We start from the raw sequence: 15,502 nt of genomic DNA, 5'->3' as shown, positions 1-15,502 counted from the left end.
CATATACGCTCTCACGCATTCACATATTTATACACACATATTGTTTTAAAGTGTACCTGGGGTTTATTTTAATTGGGGATGGTAAGACACGCAGACATGGAAATGACTGTCCTGAAGGAAGACATTTTTTACTCACAGTTTCCCAGAAGCAGGAGGCAAAGTGGGATTTGCAAGAACCATCCTGACTCATTGAAATATGACAGAATCATTTGTTTGAGAAAAGGAAGGATGAAGGACACTTTTGGTGCCTGGGTGGCTATGGGGTCGTAACTGGTGTGGAGCAGTCTCTAAGCTGCTGTCTGTTGTGAGAGGTCAATATTACTGGCGGAATCTGAAAATGATAGGAAATGAAAAAGAGAGAGGGCTAGAGGGATCTGCTGCTTTGGGCTGCCCTGGATAGAGAAGAGGGGGAAAGTGTAGCTCAGGTGATGTCTTTGCTTTTTGTTCTCTTTTCTAGGTGGGAGGAGCAAGGGCCCCCCAAATCCTCAAAGATGAGCTTTGGATAGGCCAAAAATGTTAAAAGCTTCTATTGCACATTCCTTCAAGTAAGAGGGGATAGGTAATTAGTTCACAGGGCTGATACAAAATTTTAGATAAGATAGAGGGGGGAAAAGGGAGGAAAAACACTCCAACCATCTTCAGCCAAGTTTCAGTCCCCCTTCTGCCCTCACATTTCAGCCTGGAACCTGTCATGTTAACCCAGTAAATGCTGGATTTACTGCTAGAAGTTTGAACACATTTGTAATGAGAACAAAAGGGGGGAATTTTTTATTTTATTTTTTTACAATGGCTTTTTATTTTGTGGCTATTACATGTAGATCTCTGGCAAAATTGATGTAAACTGTTATGTACTTTAATTTCACAAATGCTCTAAGGATCATCCCAATCAGGGAAAGCTGCAAAGTACTGGTGGGATATACCTGCTTTGCTTTTGGGCCGTTTCAAATTTAAATTCTTTGAATATTGAAAACAGAACAAGTCCCCATAGTTGATGATTTTTGCCTATAAGAGCCTCTGGAAAAAGGAAGCTGATTGGAAAAGAGAGGCGATCTCTAAATGGAGAAACGCTTTCGGAGTTTAACGTAGCAATGTTGGTTTGTCCAAGATCTCTTACGATTCAGATGTCTTTGAGGCTAGTGCTTTTCAGGCTGATGGGCCTATTTATGAAGGGGTCAATTTGGACTGTAAGTTGCACAAAGTGAAAAGGACTCCACAAAACCTTGCTTGAACCTGGAACCCAGCAGTCTGGCACGGTGGCATCTTAAAGAAAAGCCATTGGCTTTTTTAGAATCCTGAATTCATAGGCCTGCTCTTAACTGGCAGAACTTGGCTGAGATCCAATACTGTGGCCGTGGGCAGATTCAGTCTCAGCATACGCATCAGCTATGCCCAGGTGAAAGCAGGCAGGCCAGATGGCTCTGCTCAAAGAACAGATCACAGACTCTGGGTGTTGTAGATTTAGGACACCCCTCGGTGGGGCCCTAAACTGTGAAGACATCCTGGATGCTGGCTGGACTGACTGGGTCACACATACAAGTGCCCGCACAGAAGGGCTCATTCTCGGCTGGGACCATTTGCTGATTGGCTGTGTATTTCAGATACAGAGATTTGACTGTATTGCTACCTGGCAAATCCCCAAAAGGCCGTGGGTGGAAACATATGGCAAGGGCTGTGACCCCTCTGCCCAGGAAGGACTCCTAACCCCATCTGAGGGACGTCTCACTGCTTTTGGCTGACGGCTTTCAGATGAATTGCTCTGCGCAGCAGTGGACTGATAGCCTGGCTCTAGGTTTCTCACCTTTGTCTGGTGCACATGCCTTAGGAAGGCAGTTTGTGAAATGCAGCTGTTCTCAGAGAAAGATGGAGCTCTTGTAGACTGCTTATGGTTAAATAAGCAGGACAAAAAGGGGTGGGAGGTTATGCAAACCCATCTGAAAATGGTTGAAAATTCAGGATTTTGTCCTGATCGTTTCTGGAACATGATGTGTCTTTCTGGTCAAGTTGTATAGCAATGTTTTTCCGTGAACATGCTTTAGTCCTTCTTTCATACAGCCTTTCCAGACAAAGGTCTGGATGAGACCAGGGGATGTAAAGTTTTGATTACTAAATAGGACACCTGATTTTTATAATGAGGGGAAAAAAACCAAAATGCTGTCACCTGAGGCGGTGAGGGGTAGGAGCTGAGGGAGTGGGTGGAGAGAGGAAAGGGGAGGAGAGAAGGGGAGGAGAACAAAGAGGGATCTTTATTCCTGGAAGATTTTCCTTCTTCCAGCAGGAAAACTTTCCAAGACTGTGAGCTTAGGATCACACCTGACAAGTGATGACTCTGAAAGATCAGGGGGTGGCCCCAACTCCTGCACTTTCCATGTGTCGTGCAGGGTCTCAGCTCCCACTCCCCGCCCAAGAACGCAGGACACGGTAAGGCCAAAAAGGAACACCCATGGAGCCATAAGTAGGGGAGTCAAACCAATATATTCTCGCTGGCGTCTGGGCTGGAGACACAGGGAGCAGGATCTACATAATCTGCCTAACAGCAGTCCGCGCTTGCCAGCCACCATCTTCTTGCTAGCCCCCATTCTTCTTTTTCTGCTAGCGTAGCCACAGCCGTTATATTAGTGGCCAATGGCCTACGGGTTACAGCTGACGGCCAACTAGCCACAGCTGCTGGCATCTGATCACAGTTGATGGCCATTTACTACCCGAGCCAGCACCTTTCTATGTGAGGCCGAGAGCCTGGAAACTGCTTTTTGGGGTTTTGTCCCCACACTCCACCCCTACAGGGTCTCGCCTCACAATCTACGCGACAAGCGTCTTCTGCGAGGGGCCCTGTGCAAGGAGCCTGGAGGTGAATGCACTATCCTGAACACAGCCAGGCTCTCTGAGCACAGCCAGGGTTTCTCAGGGCACCACCACAGTACTTCTGGGCACAGCCAGACTTCCTGGGCTTCTTAAGGTACCACCAGTCTCCCCGGGCACAGCCAGGGTTTCTCAGGGCACCACCCCAGTACTTCTGGGCACAGCCAGACATCCTGGGCTTCTTAGGGTACCACCTGTTTCCCCGGGCACAGCCAGGTTTTTTTAGGGCACCACCACAGTACTTCTGGGCACAGCCAGACTTCCTGGGCTTCTTAGGGTACCACCTGTCTCCCCGGGCACAGCCAGAGTTTCTCAGGGCACTGCCACTCTCTCTGGACACAGCCAGACTTCCTGGACACAGCCAGGGCCTCTCAGGGCACTGCCACTCTCTCTGGACACAGCCAGACTTCCTGGACACAGCCAGGGCTCACAGGGCACTGCCACTCTCTCTGGGCACAGCCAGACTTCCTGGACACAGCCAGGGCCTCAGGGCACTGCCACTCTCTCTGGACACAACCAGACTTCCTGGACACAGCCAGGGCTCTCAGGGCACTGCCACTCTCTCTCTGTGCCTCTCGGGGTACCGTGCTGGAACAACAGCGGCTCACATCAAGGTGCTTACATATTATCAATGGCGGCCAGTCAAGACACAAAAGCAAACATCCGCCAGTCCCACTACATGGTGGTATGTTCCCAAACAGTCAAGCGTCCATTAAATTAGAGATAGAAGGCAATTCCTCATAGTCCATAGTCATTCGCCAGGGCTGTCCTGGGGGTGAGGGATGACTTTGACCTCACCCTCATCTCCCACGGAGGACTCAGCAAGCGTTTCCTCCTGGGACTAAAAGTCCTACATCCGGGCTGCCTCAGCAAGCAGTTCCCAGCCCACAGGGCAGCAACAACCTTGGCTTTCTCCGCTTTCTTCGGCCTCTGCTGGTTGGGGAACCGTCCACATCTTTCCACCCCTCCGCGGGAATCGAGCTCTCCGGAAGCTGCTCCTCCTGGTCTTCCTCAGACTGAGCTTTCATAGGCACCAATTGCTCCACTGCCCTTCGGAAAGCTTTGGCCAGCACCGTATCCTGCCGACTACGCCATGTGTCACGCAGGGGACCCTGCTCGCTGCGCCATTTGTCGTGCAGGGTCTCAGCTCCCACTCCCCGCCCAAGAACGCAGGACACGGTAAGGCCAAAAAGGAACACCCATGGAGCCATAAGTAGGGGAGTCAAACCAATATATTCTCGCTGGCGTCTGGGCTGGAGACACAGGGAGCAGGATCTACATAATCTGCCTAACAGCAGTCCGCGCTTGCCAGCCACCATCTTCTTGCTAGCCCCCATTCTTCTTTTTCTGCTAGCGTAGCCACAGCCGTTATATTAGTGGCCAATGGCCTACGGGTTACAGCTGACGGCCAACTAGCCACAGCTGCTGGCATCTGATCACAGTTGATGGCCATTTACTACCCGAGCCAGCACCTTTCTATGTGAGGCCGAGAGCCTGGAAACTGCTTTTTGGGGTTTTGTCCCCACACCATGCAAAACATCCAGGTGTCATCTGTTCTGGCGTAGAAATAACCCCTGGTCTGTCGCAGAAGGTGAAAGAATTCACAAGACTCAGGAAAATAGGAAAGTAAAGGAAATTTTACTGAAGGTTGGGAAGAGAGACAATGTCCATGGCACTGTCCAAAGAAGATGGCTGCTGTGGGTAGTGAGAGAAACACTGGTGAGGCTGGTTGCTGGGGGCAGAGCCTTAGAGTGGACAGCTGCCCCCAACTTCAGGTTAGCTTTTTCTTATATCGGAAAGGGGGATTTAGTCAGGCAGGTCTGAGGGCTGACATCGGCTTCTGGGGTCTGGTCTGTCTTAAGATAATGTTACATCCAGATTCCGGACTCAGACTCGGCCACCATGGCCTGGTGCTTTATGCGTTACCAGTGAAAACTTCAAGGAGGTTGCAAATTGGTTTCCAGTGTCTGGTGTCTGGGTGCCTAAGGATTAAGAAATTGCCCTTTCCAGATTAGGATTTTGTTAATTAAATTAAGGATTCATGAGGTATGGGTAGCCTTGAGAAATGGAACAGAACAGTTCTTAGGTTAATCAGTGAGGGGAGAAACTAAGAGGAAACAGCTGAATATAAGGGTCGATCTAACTGTAAACTACGTCTAATTAGAGGTGGCTAGATAGCGAGCTAAGTGGTGAGTCAAACTGCAAAGTAGCTAAGTCTCATTACGTTATTGGTCTACCGAATTTCTCCCTTACATCACCCACTCTCCTGACATGGATGAACTGGTATCACAGTCACGCAAAACTGTTGGGAACTGGCCTCCAGCACAGTGTGGGGACAGAGCCCCAGACAGCAGTGTGCAGATGCTCGGCCTCACTTGGAAAGGTGCAGGCTCGGGTAGTAGATGGTCATCAGCTGTGACTAGTTGGCCTCAGCTATAACCGGTGAACCATTAGTCACTGATATAACTGCGGTGGCTACGCTGGTGGGTTGGTTGGCAGAGAAGCGGACGGCAGATTGCGGGTCATGTGGCTCCTGCTCCCTGTGTCTCCAACCCAGCCACCAGCCAGAATATAGTGGTAAGATCGCCTGTCCATTGCTCCAGTGCTGTTCCTTTTTGGCTTTACCATGTCCTGCGTTCTTATGCAAGGAGTGGGAGCTGAGACCCCGCATGACACCCATGGATGTAATTCATTCATCTCCTTCCCTGGCAAAACCCTCCATTTCCCACTCTTCTTCTTTATTTGATTTCCGGAACTGTCATGGCATCAGATGCATGATGGGAATCATAGTAAGCACAATACAAATGACATTAAAATGACATTAATTACCGAAAGGTCAGGCCTCAGTCATAGGGATCACCCTAGCTGGATGAAACCAGTTCGCATTTTTCTCAGCTGCAGGTGTCACTTTTTAACTTGTTCAACCAGTGAGGCACCTTACCTTGTACCTTGGGGTGGGGGGTTCTCAATGTCCTACTGGTTACCTGTAAGTGCCTCAGAGGAATTTCCCCAAAACCTCATCCTGGGGTCGGGGAGAGGGCTAGCTGGCCCCCTGGGGGAACTGGCCATAGAAACTGCTTCTCCCCACAGCTGTCCTTCTCTGTGAGTGAGCTTCTCTCAGGACAGTCTGCTGAATGTACTCAGGAAGTGTGACCAGCGGAGGCCCCAGGTCTCGTTGCCCGCATTTACCTCCCCCAAAGGATCCCCTGTCTCCTGAATTCCAAGTTCAGAAATCCCAGGACAGCATTCTGATCTGTCAGCTTCCGTCACCTGCAAGAGTGATGGGCTATTCTGAAAGATTCAGCTATTGCTGGGCACCCAGCCCTGAATCATCACTGTGGCCCCTGGGAAGATAGACTGGGGAGAGTGAGAGGAAGGAAGGAGAGCAAAGGAGGTTCTGGCCCGTACAGTGGGGCCCTGACCCCGACAATGTTTCCCTGACCCGCGTATCCTGGCAGCTTCTGTTTGCTGAGGATTTCATGAGGGACAGGCGCCTCCTCCTATCTGTGGCCTGTCCCGGCCTTGCAGGGATCTCATGAGAGATGAGGGCGGTGAGCAGCCTACCTCACCCCATAGCATGCGCAACTCCCTGTAAACACGTCTCCCCCACGTGGTTTGGGACCTGGCACCAGGTCTAGGACTGAGCAAAGTCTTTTCACAGAGACACATGTTGGTACAACTTAACCAAACAGAGGCAGGCAGGACGGGATTGCGTTAGGCAATAATCCAGGAGAGACGGGCCCCTCACTGGTTGACACCCCAGAGGGGCGGGTCCCGAGCTCCTATTTCTACAGGCCACTCTGCTCCTGCCACTGCTACTGTCTGGGTCTGCTGTCATTGCCGCCCCCCGCCATGGGCCTGGAGCTCTACCTGGACCTGATTTCCCAGCCTTCCCGCGCTGTCTACATCTTCGCCAAGAAGAATGGCATCCCCTTCGAGCTGCACAATGTGGAGCTGCTCAAAGGTGGGCTTGGCGGGCTCCCAGGTGTACACAGGCCCCTTGCAGTCACAGGCTCCTCCCCCAGCAACTCCCTGAGCATTCCCATGACCCCCACCGCCTGCATAGCTCCCTCATGCCACGTGGGCTCCCACTGGAGAATGAAGGCCCTCAACTGTGCTGCCTCGGACAGGTCACAGGCCCTCTCTGACCTTCGCTTCCCCTCCGAAAGGAGAATCATGTTACCTTCTACTCTGTGGGGAGGGGGAAAACTGCCTTTTCAGAGTTCCTGCCCCGAAAGCATGTATTTAAATTCATAAAGCCCTGAAGACCCTGGGGAGAGCAACACATTGTTGTGAGACTGAAGGTTTTTTTTTTTTGTTTGTTTGTTTTTTTTTTTTTTTGACTGAAGGTTTTGAGAAGAGCCCAGCCACCTCTTTGCCTCCCCTCCCCATGCTCACCCCAGTGCTGGCTAAATAACTTCTTTTCCTCACCAGAGCTCCTCCCCAGCCGTGGGACTTGGCTGGGCAGGGCGGCCAGCCCCTACTGGGTCAGGAGACCCGCACAGGGAGTGGGGAGGACCCAGTGTTCCCCCCAGTCCCACTGTTTCCCAGCCCAGCCTGGCCAAGGGGCTCTGGTTGGGGCAGAGGGGGAGGGTAGGGCAGTTGTGGTCCTTGCCCTGCAAGCCTTTTCTGACTTCTTTTTCCTCAGGCCAGCACCTGAGCAAGGAGTTCTTCCCGGTGAACAGCCTGCAGAGGGTGCCCACCCTCAAGGACGGTGACTTTGTCTTGAGCGAAAGGTATTCTCATTCCCTCCCACCTCTCCCCTCCTCAGCCAACCTGGCCCTGGCTCTCCCACTGTAGGCCCTCCCACACCCTTCAGGCACTGAGGGCGAAGGTGAAGGGTGTGGTGAGAGCAGAGAGCCTGGGGTGAGCCCAGAATGACCAGGCTTTTAACGTAGCACATCTCTGCACCCTTTCTTGTCTCCAGCCTCTGCGTCTGGTCCCGAGGGCCTCTCCACCCTCAGACTCAAGGGCACTAGAAGGGAGGACATGGGGATAATGTCCATTGTTGGACAGAAAGGAGGCTCAACAAAAGGAAGCTGACAGGGCCTCTCCTGATTCCTCAGGCTACTCCCCAATGTCTGCCAGGGCCTGAGGGCACAGTGCACGGTGAGGGCAAACCCCAGGCAGGAAGAGATCAGGAGATCAGGTGCTGCAGGAGTGAATGCTGGGAGACCTGTCAGAGGGCACCCAGGACACATCTGAGAACATGCTTCCTCTTCTGGTTCCCGACCTGGGGACTTGGACATGCCACGGGCTTGACTGAGCACCCACTGGGTGCCAGTGCCTTGTGGATTCCAGAAGTCCAGGGAGCCGTTTCTGAGCTGCACAGCCTTGGACAAGTCACTTTGCTATTCTGAGCATTAGGTTTCGTGTGCAAAAGGGATGACAAGATTCTGTATCTCATAGGCTAGCTGCTGGGGTGTCACAGAGATGAGGTTATTACAAAGTACAAAGCAGAGGGTCTGGGCAAAAGTCAGTTCCCAAGACAGCAAAGAAAGAAGACCCGGTAAAGTACAGTCAGGGCAGAGAGAGGAGGTAGTGCCCAGGGAGCTGCCCACAAAATGCAGAGGAGCCCCAGACCCCACTGGGGGATGAGAGCTGTTTGGGAAAAAGGCCCCGAGCCAGGATCCTAACAGCCACTGCTCCTGCCCCTTCCCTAGCGTGGCTATCCTGATTTACCTGAGCTTTAAGTACCAGACAGCGGACCACTGGTACCCATCTGACCTTCAGGCCCGCGTGCGTATCCATGAGTACCTGGGCTGGCATGCTGACCGCATCCGGGGCACCTTTGGTGTGTCCCTGTGGACTCAGGTGAGAGGAGCCATCTGGGCTGACTGTCAGGGACCCGAGAAGAGGCAGGGGCCTCAGACTGAGCCTATTCTTTGCCCCTGTCAGGTGCTGGCACCACTCATTGGGACTCAGGTACCTGAGGAGAAGGTCAAGCGCAATAGGACCGACGTAGACAAAGCTCTGCAGCATTTGGAGGATAAGTTCCTGGGGCACAAGGCCTTCCTCACCAGCCAGCAGGTGACGCTGGCCGACCTCATGGCACTGGAGGAGCTGATGCAGGTATGAGCTTGGCCATTGCAGCAGCCTTTATGGGCAGCATTCCGCCTATTGCCACCCCCATTAAACAGACAGAAACACAGGCCTAGAGAAAGCTAGGAGTTTGCACAGTAACGCAGAGCGAGTTTCTGGCTGACCTGATGCTGGAACCCTGACTACCTTCCCTCCTGAGTGGGGGTTCATCCTCGTGCTCTTGGGCCCCGAGGCTGTCCACACCACCCTGGACCTCACATGGAGTCGGGGAAAGGACCAGACACTTGCTCCTGACACTGGGACTTCCGTATCCTCACAACTTTCCCATGCTTGTCCCTGCAGGCTGTGGCTGTTGGTTATCAGTTGTTTGAGGGACGACCTCGACTGGCAGCATGGCGAGACCGAGTGGAGTCTTTCCTGGGCCCTGATCTGTGCCAGGAGGCCCATGGACCCATCTTTAACATCGTGGAGCAAGCGGCCAACAAAACACTCCCAGAGCCTTCTCCAGAATTCTATCCGAGTATGGTGCTTCGTATTTCCAGGATCCCCTGAGGGGTCTGGAATGAGGCTCAAGAGGGTCAGAAGATGAGCAATAAAGATTCATTGTGTTTCCTAGTTGTCCCTTTTCATCTTTTCTGTCTTGTCTCAGTCTCTGGTCTGACTCCAGGAGGAGCTCTGCACAGGCAGGACACCCAACGTCCTTCGCAAGTCTTCTCCTCAGGTGCAACAGATGTAATCAATGGAAGCCCAAAACCGATCACACACACGAAGAAAAACAAATCAAGTAAAAATCAGGTAATGTCAGTGATCTTTGAAATACAATGAAGGTTCTGACCACTTTGATAAGGAACCAAGAATTGCTGGTTTGATTACATTGTCGTATTACAGTATGGAGATAAAGTATGTCCGAGTAACCTTCATCATAGTTTAGCAGTTGCCTGTGCTGGCAGGTTCTATGGTGTCTGGTGTGGCCTGTTCTTGCAGCCCCTCAGGATCATCACTCCCCTTATCATAGTTTTATTTCTCCAGCAGGTGAAGGAATTTTATTTCACAGCTATCTTTAAAACCACAAAGACACTACGGTCTTCATATGAAAACACTAGGACAGTGTGGGGACAGAGCCAGGAGAGCAGTGTCCAGGCTCTCAGCCTCACGTGGAAAGGTACTGGCTTGGGTAGTAGATGGCCATCAACTGTGATCTGATGGCCATCCGCTGTGGTTGGTTGGCCGTCAGCTGTTACCGGGTAGCCATTAGTCCCTAATATAACTGCCATGGCTACACTAGGGGGTTAGTCGCCTGGTTGGCAGAGAGGTGGATGGCAGATTGTGGATCGTGTGGATCCTAGTTCCTGTGTCTCGCCCGGCCACCAGTGAGACTGGGGTGGAGAAGGACGCCTCATTGGGGTACTGGCAGATGTTTGCTTTTGTGTCTGACCAGCCGCCATCGAGAGTATAGTGGTATGACTCCCCTATCTATGGCCCCATTGTTCCTTTTTGGCCTCACTGCATCCTGCTTTGTTGTGCAGGGAGTGGGAGCTGAGTCCCTGAGTTACAGACAGGTACCTTATAACTGGTTCTGGGTACCAGTTCCTATATGGTGTGTGTGTAGGGGGGGTAGAGGATAGACTTACCCCACAACAACGAGCAATTGCACCCTGCTGGTAGTTGAGAATTCAACTGAATTCTGGCACGATCTACCCAGAGGTCAGCATCAGGTCCCAGAGGTTTAGGGCTCAGTCCTACAAGACCGTCCCTCTCTTGCAGACTCGAGTTCAAGTCCAGGTTGTGACTAGTACTTCTGAATAACTGGCTATAAATTGGAGGTTCCCACAGCTGCCTTCTTCGGTTTGATTAATTTACTAGAGCAGCTCACAGAAGTCAGAGAAGCATTTCACTCCGGAGATTGTTGTGTCATTGGAATTAACCTCTGGTCCTTCGCAAAAGATGAAGGAATTCATAGCCCTGAAAAGTGAAGGAAAATTTATTCAAGATGAAAGACGCCTGCCTGGAAGTTGCCAGACAGACAACTGCACCTAACGTCGGGTTAGCTTTTTCTTATGTAGGACACGGTAGGTTAATTTCCTGACAGCAGCAGATGTGACGTATATGACAATAATCCATATTTTGAACCAAAAGATGCAGAGATGAGGGATGTAATAAAAGTGAGCCTGGGGCCGGCCCGGTGGCTCAGGCGGTTAGAGCTCCATGCTCCTAACTCCGAAGGCTGCTGGTTCGATTCCCACATCGAACTGCAAGGGCTCTTAACCACAAGGTTGCCGATTCAACTCCTCAAGTCCCGCAAGGGATGGTGGGCTCCGCCCCCCGCAACTAGCCAAGGCAACAGCAACTGGACCTGGAGCTGAGCTACGCCCTCCACAACTAAGAATGAAAGGACAATAACTTGACTTGGAAAAAAGTCCTGGAATTACACACTGTTCCCCAATAAAGTCCTGTTCCCCTTCCCCAATAAAATCCAAAAAAAAAAAAAAAAAAAAAAAAGTGAGCCTGTAGGGGAATTGTCCTGTAGGGGAACTGTCCAGGGCTGCCTTACATCCTCAGGAACCACCCAGACTCATCCCCTGGAAATAAATTAAATGTGAGGTCATTTGATTGACATATGTTGGTTATATAACAAATTTCTTTCTCTGCGTGCTCTTACCCAGAATGCATACAGAAAAACCCACAGGGAGGGGGACAAAGCCTTAATGTTCATTTCAATTATATTATAATGAGGCTAGAGTTCAAGTAATGGACAGGTTTTAACAGTTTGTGCGTGTGTGAGGAACACATTAATACCATTTGGGTCTTGTGTCCTCTTTTTAGGAGTGTTTGTACATCTTTGATTTACTTCTAGGGGAAGAGCCTGGGCGGTTCCTGGGGAGGGAATGCAGGCCTGGACAGTTCCCCTACAGGCTTACTTTTATTAACCCCTTTATGCCTCATCATAGATCACTGGTTTATTGTAAAGGATATAACTCAGGACCAGCCAGAAGGAAGAGAAGCTTAGGGCAAGGTATGTGGGGAGGAGATGGGGAGATTCCATGCCCTCTCTAGTCAAGATACCCCCTCCAAATGTCCACGTGTTCACCAACCCAGAAGTTCTCCGAACCTGTTCTTTTGGGTTTTATGGAGGCTTCACTGCAAATACATGATGGATTAAATTGTTGGCCACTGGTGATTGATTCAACCTCCAGCCTCTCACCCCTCCCTGGAGGTTGGGGTGGGACTGAAACTTCCAACCCTGTAATCACGTGGTTGGCTCCATTGGCAATCAGCTCCCATCCTTAGGAGCTTTCTAAAAGTCACCTCAGTAACATAACAGAAAACACCCTTATCACTCCCCACACTTGGGAAAGTACAGGGGGTTTTGGAGCTGTGAGCCAGGAACTGGGGTAGAAGGCCAAATCTATATGAAGTAAATTTTGTTCATCTGAGTGACCACCTATGTATTTCTTATACATGACGATATCACACCTACGCTTTCTAGAAAATGATTCTATAGACCCTTTCAGAGAAAAATGCACCCCATGATATGGTCTCAGGAAGGTGGCTTGGAAAACACTCACATCTGGATTGATTCCTATAACATTCATCCTACAACTCCGCATCTTTTGTTCAAAATATGAAATTATTATCATCAACACGAGGTTCTGCGTTCCTGCATATTTAATAACACACACGTGCACTGGTTTGTCAGCCTTTCCTGCAGGTTCATCAGCAGGTTGAGCAGGCTGTGTGCCTGTCTCTGTGGTGTTTCTCCAAGAGCTTCCAGGAAGGAGACACAGCAGCATCATGAATCACACTCTCCATGTCTTGACCAACAATTCCAATGAAAATACTATTTGTACTTAAGCTCTGTTCTGCAGGAAGTATCTCTTGTAAGGCATGCAGCCGTGCTTCACCAGTTCATTCAAATTTTACTCCATGAACTCAGACATACGCCTTTTTGACTAAGTACAAGATGATTAAAAACCGATTCCACTGGGCATGGCTCTGCAGTCAAAATAGTAAGCAGATGGACAGGTTTGAAAATGTGAGGACCCATGTCTCCAGAACCAGCAATAAGCAGCCCGACACCCAGTGGCCTCCAGCCACATGGTTGCATGGGTGTCTGGGTCGTGCGTCTAATGAGAGCTATGAGATGAGACGCAGGGAGAGGTGCATCAAGTACAAATCTGAAATCCAAAAATCACTCCAGCTACACAAAATTACACAGCAGTCTAGCATCAGCATAAGTCCCGCAACTGAGATATCAATATGGTTGCCCACGTGGAGTTTTCTTCTCATTGGGCTCTTTTCAATATAACCAGCACAACGTGGGTTTTTGATTTCAGATCAACTGTGGCTGAACCTCGTTTCACAGCTTCTGTTACACATTCAATGTGATGAATCCTGCCCTGAGGGTTCCACCCAGGGAGGACATTACCATACTGGTTTCTAATCGGGGTTCCCAGGCCAGGCTGTGACCTCCTGCGAGCTGTGTGTCACAGCACCATTCCCATTATCGTGTGAGACCTGGGATCTTTCGAAAGATTTGAAAATGTATTTGGATTGGAGAATATCAGTATAATGTTGATCTGTCTAGATGTTGATATGATGGGGAGTGATGCTGCCGTCAAAGAGCCACTAGTTTTGGGGAAGCATTTTGATTTGCGGCCATTCATCAGAGACATAGTGTTTTGAAGAATGGGGGAGGGGGCCACCTAAGTCCTGTGCATGAAAAAGGCGCCCCATGCTAAAGATGACAAGCTCAGGAGGGTCTGCATGGCAGACCTTACAAATTCAGGAACTGAAAGCAACCACAAAGGATGATCTGAACATAAAAATGCCTAAAAAAAGTGTTATGGTGAAAGTCACATCCTTGGCCTGTAGCTTCCCTGACAAAGGTCCAGCTTTACCTAAAGTGAGCCTGTCTATTATCTTTTTGCATCCATGGTACATACCTTTGACATGTCAGAAATCTTTTCCAGACCCCTTAGGGCACACCCACTGCACCAAAGCAGGAGACCACAGAACCCCTCGATGTTATCTCATTCCCTGAATACCATCTCTGTAAATGTTAATTTCTGACTATTCTGTACCAAACAACGAAAAAAGACATATGGGTCTCTCTGTTTTATTTTTTTTCCATCCCTGACATTTTCCCGATTTGCTTTCTCCCACCCCCTTAATCTACCATCAATGGATTTCATCTAACCCTCCTTACATCTCCTCCTTTGATTCTAATGTAGAAAATAACTGCAAAACTACTGTTCTCTGGAGCATTTTCTCAATTCATTGAGATTTTGCTTCCTGGCAATTGTCGTCAGTTTGGTTCAAATACACTCATGAAAATTATCCACAGGTTTGGATGTTTATGTTGACGGTCGCCTGGCTTCTGATGGGCCAGGTCCTACCGTAAGCACTTTGCGTGTATGAGCACATTGAGTCCCCTGCAACCTGGAACAGAGAGCGTGGCCATCCTTTATTGCTGTGCACAGCAGCCACTGCACCCACTGCACCCACAGACCATGATGTGGCCACTTAGTTCCTGCTACTGGACCGGCAATCTGTGACTTTTACCGTGAGTGCCCAATGAGTCACTGCGGAGTGCAGCTACGGGTCACCCCACAAATGGGACTGCTGAGTAAGGGCATCACATACCCTTTTTGAGAGATATTGCTGTCTGTGGAGGTTGTCCTCATCGAGAACTTGTATTAGAGAGCCTGTGGTGCGTAAGAAAATACCGCAGACCCGGGGGCTTACACAACAGAAATTTACGTTCTCACAGTACTGGAGGCTGGAAGTCCAAGCCAAGGTGCCATCAGGGTTAGTTTCTCCTAAGGCCTCTCTCCTCGGCCTGCAGATGGCTGCATTCTCCCTGAGTCCTCACTTGGTCTTTCCTCCGTGTGTGCGACGCTCTGGTGTCTCTCTGGGTCTTAATCTCTTATATGTGCACCAGTCAGATTTGCTTAGGACCCATAGTAATATCGTCATTTTAACTTAATCACCTCTTTAACCCTATCTCGAAATCTGCCACAACCTGAGGTGCTGAGGGTTAGGGCTTCAATGTATGAATTTGGGGAGGGGATGCACTTCAGCCCCTGATAGCACTCGCCAGTAGTGACTGACAGTGTCATCCCATACAGTGTGCTAAGAAGCTTGACTATGGCAAGTTGATGAAACAGAGCACAATCCCAGGCGAGTTTCACAGGGGATTTACATTTTGAGACATAAACCTGGGTATTTCCTGTCATGTGACCTGTTCCCATTATGGGTGACAGGCCCTCATATATTGCCTAATGAAGGTGTTTGGGATATGGGGGGCCAAGCATCTTTGAATTGGAGGCCCTAACTGTGGACCGTGATCTTATAGCAGCAAATGCCCCTGAGCTCACTCAGCCCCAGCTGCTGGTAGCTTCTCTGAGATTCCAGCCCTAGGAGACTGTGCTAGGCTAAAGTCCTGTCGCCTTAGCTATTTACACCTCCTATTTGTACCTCCTATCCCTGACCTGTGGGCCTGGAGGCTGGGACTGCTTTCTACCCCTCTGTTTCAGCTCTCCTTGTCTCACAGAAAGTAGTGAACCCTTCCCACCTAAGCCCCATTCTGGTCTAATTTCCTCCT

General features: G+C 50.1%; 1 protein-coding gene and 1 pseudogene across 2 annotated transcripts; one reads left to right on the top strand and one right to left on the bottom strand.

Annotated features, from left to right (window-relative positions):
• The first annotated feature begins 6,516 nt into the window (after positions 1–6,516).
• LOC308492245 (glutathione S-transferase theta-2B-like) lies at positions 6,517–9,698 on the top strand. Its single transcript, XM_081036987.1, has 5 exons — positions 6,517–6,820; positions 7,505–7,592; positions 8,520–8,670; positions 8,755–8,928; positions 9,241–9,698. The coding sequence occupies exons 1-5, from the start codon at positions 6,709–6,711 to the stop codon at positions 9,448–9,450; spliced, it is 735 nt and encodes a 244-aa protein (XP_080893113.1). The 5' UTR covers positions 6,517–6,708; the 3' UTR covers positions 9,451–9,698.
• Positions 9,699–11,748: 2,050 nt separating this feature from the next.
• Positions 11,749–13,850, bottom strand: LOC308492651 (proteasome subunit alpha type-1-like; annotated as a pseudogene). Its single transcript has 3 exons — positions 13,842–13,850; positions 12,579–13,295; positions 11,749–11,772 (listed from the first exon to the last, which is right to left on the bottom strand). The product of its transcript is annotated as a proteasome subunit alpha type-1-like (transcript).
• Between the last annotated feature and the right edge of the window lie 1,652 nt (positions 13,851–15,502).

The sequence above is a fragment of the Rhinolophus hipposideros genome (genome assembly GCF_964194185.1).
Source record: "Rhinolophus hipposideros genome assembly, chromosome: 24".
NCBI classification, from domain to species: domain Eukaryota; kingdom Metazoa; phylum Chordata; class Mammalia; order Chiroptera; family Rhinolophidae; genus Rhinolophus; species Rhinolophus hipposideros.
This window is presented reverse-complemented; position numbering and strand designations above follow the sequence as displayed.

Coding starts and splice junctions, on each gene's coding strand:
- LOC308492245 (XM_081036987.1), top strand. CDS start 6,709: ATGGGCCTGGAGCTCTACCTGGACCTGATTTCCCAGCCTTCCCGCGCT. Junction 6,821..7,504: donor CAATGTGGAGCTGCTCAAAG/GTGGGCTTGGCG, acceptor CTTTTTCCTCAG/GCCAGCACCTGAGCAAGGAG. Junction 7,593..8,519: donor GACTTTGTCTTGAGCGAAAG/GTATTCTCATTC, acceptor CCCCTTCCCTAG/CGTGGCTATCCTGATTTACC.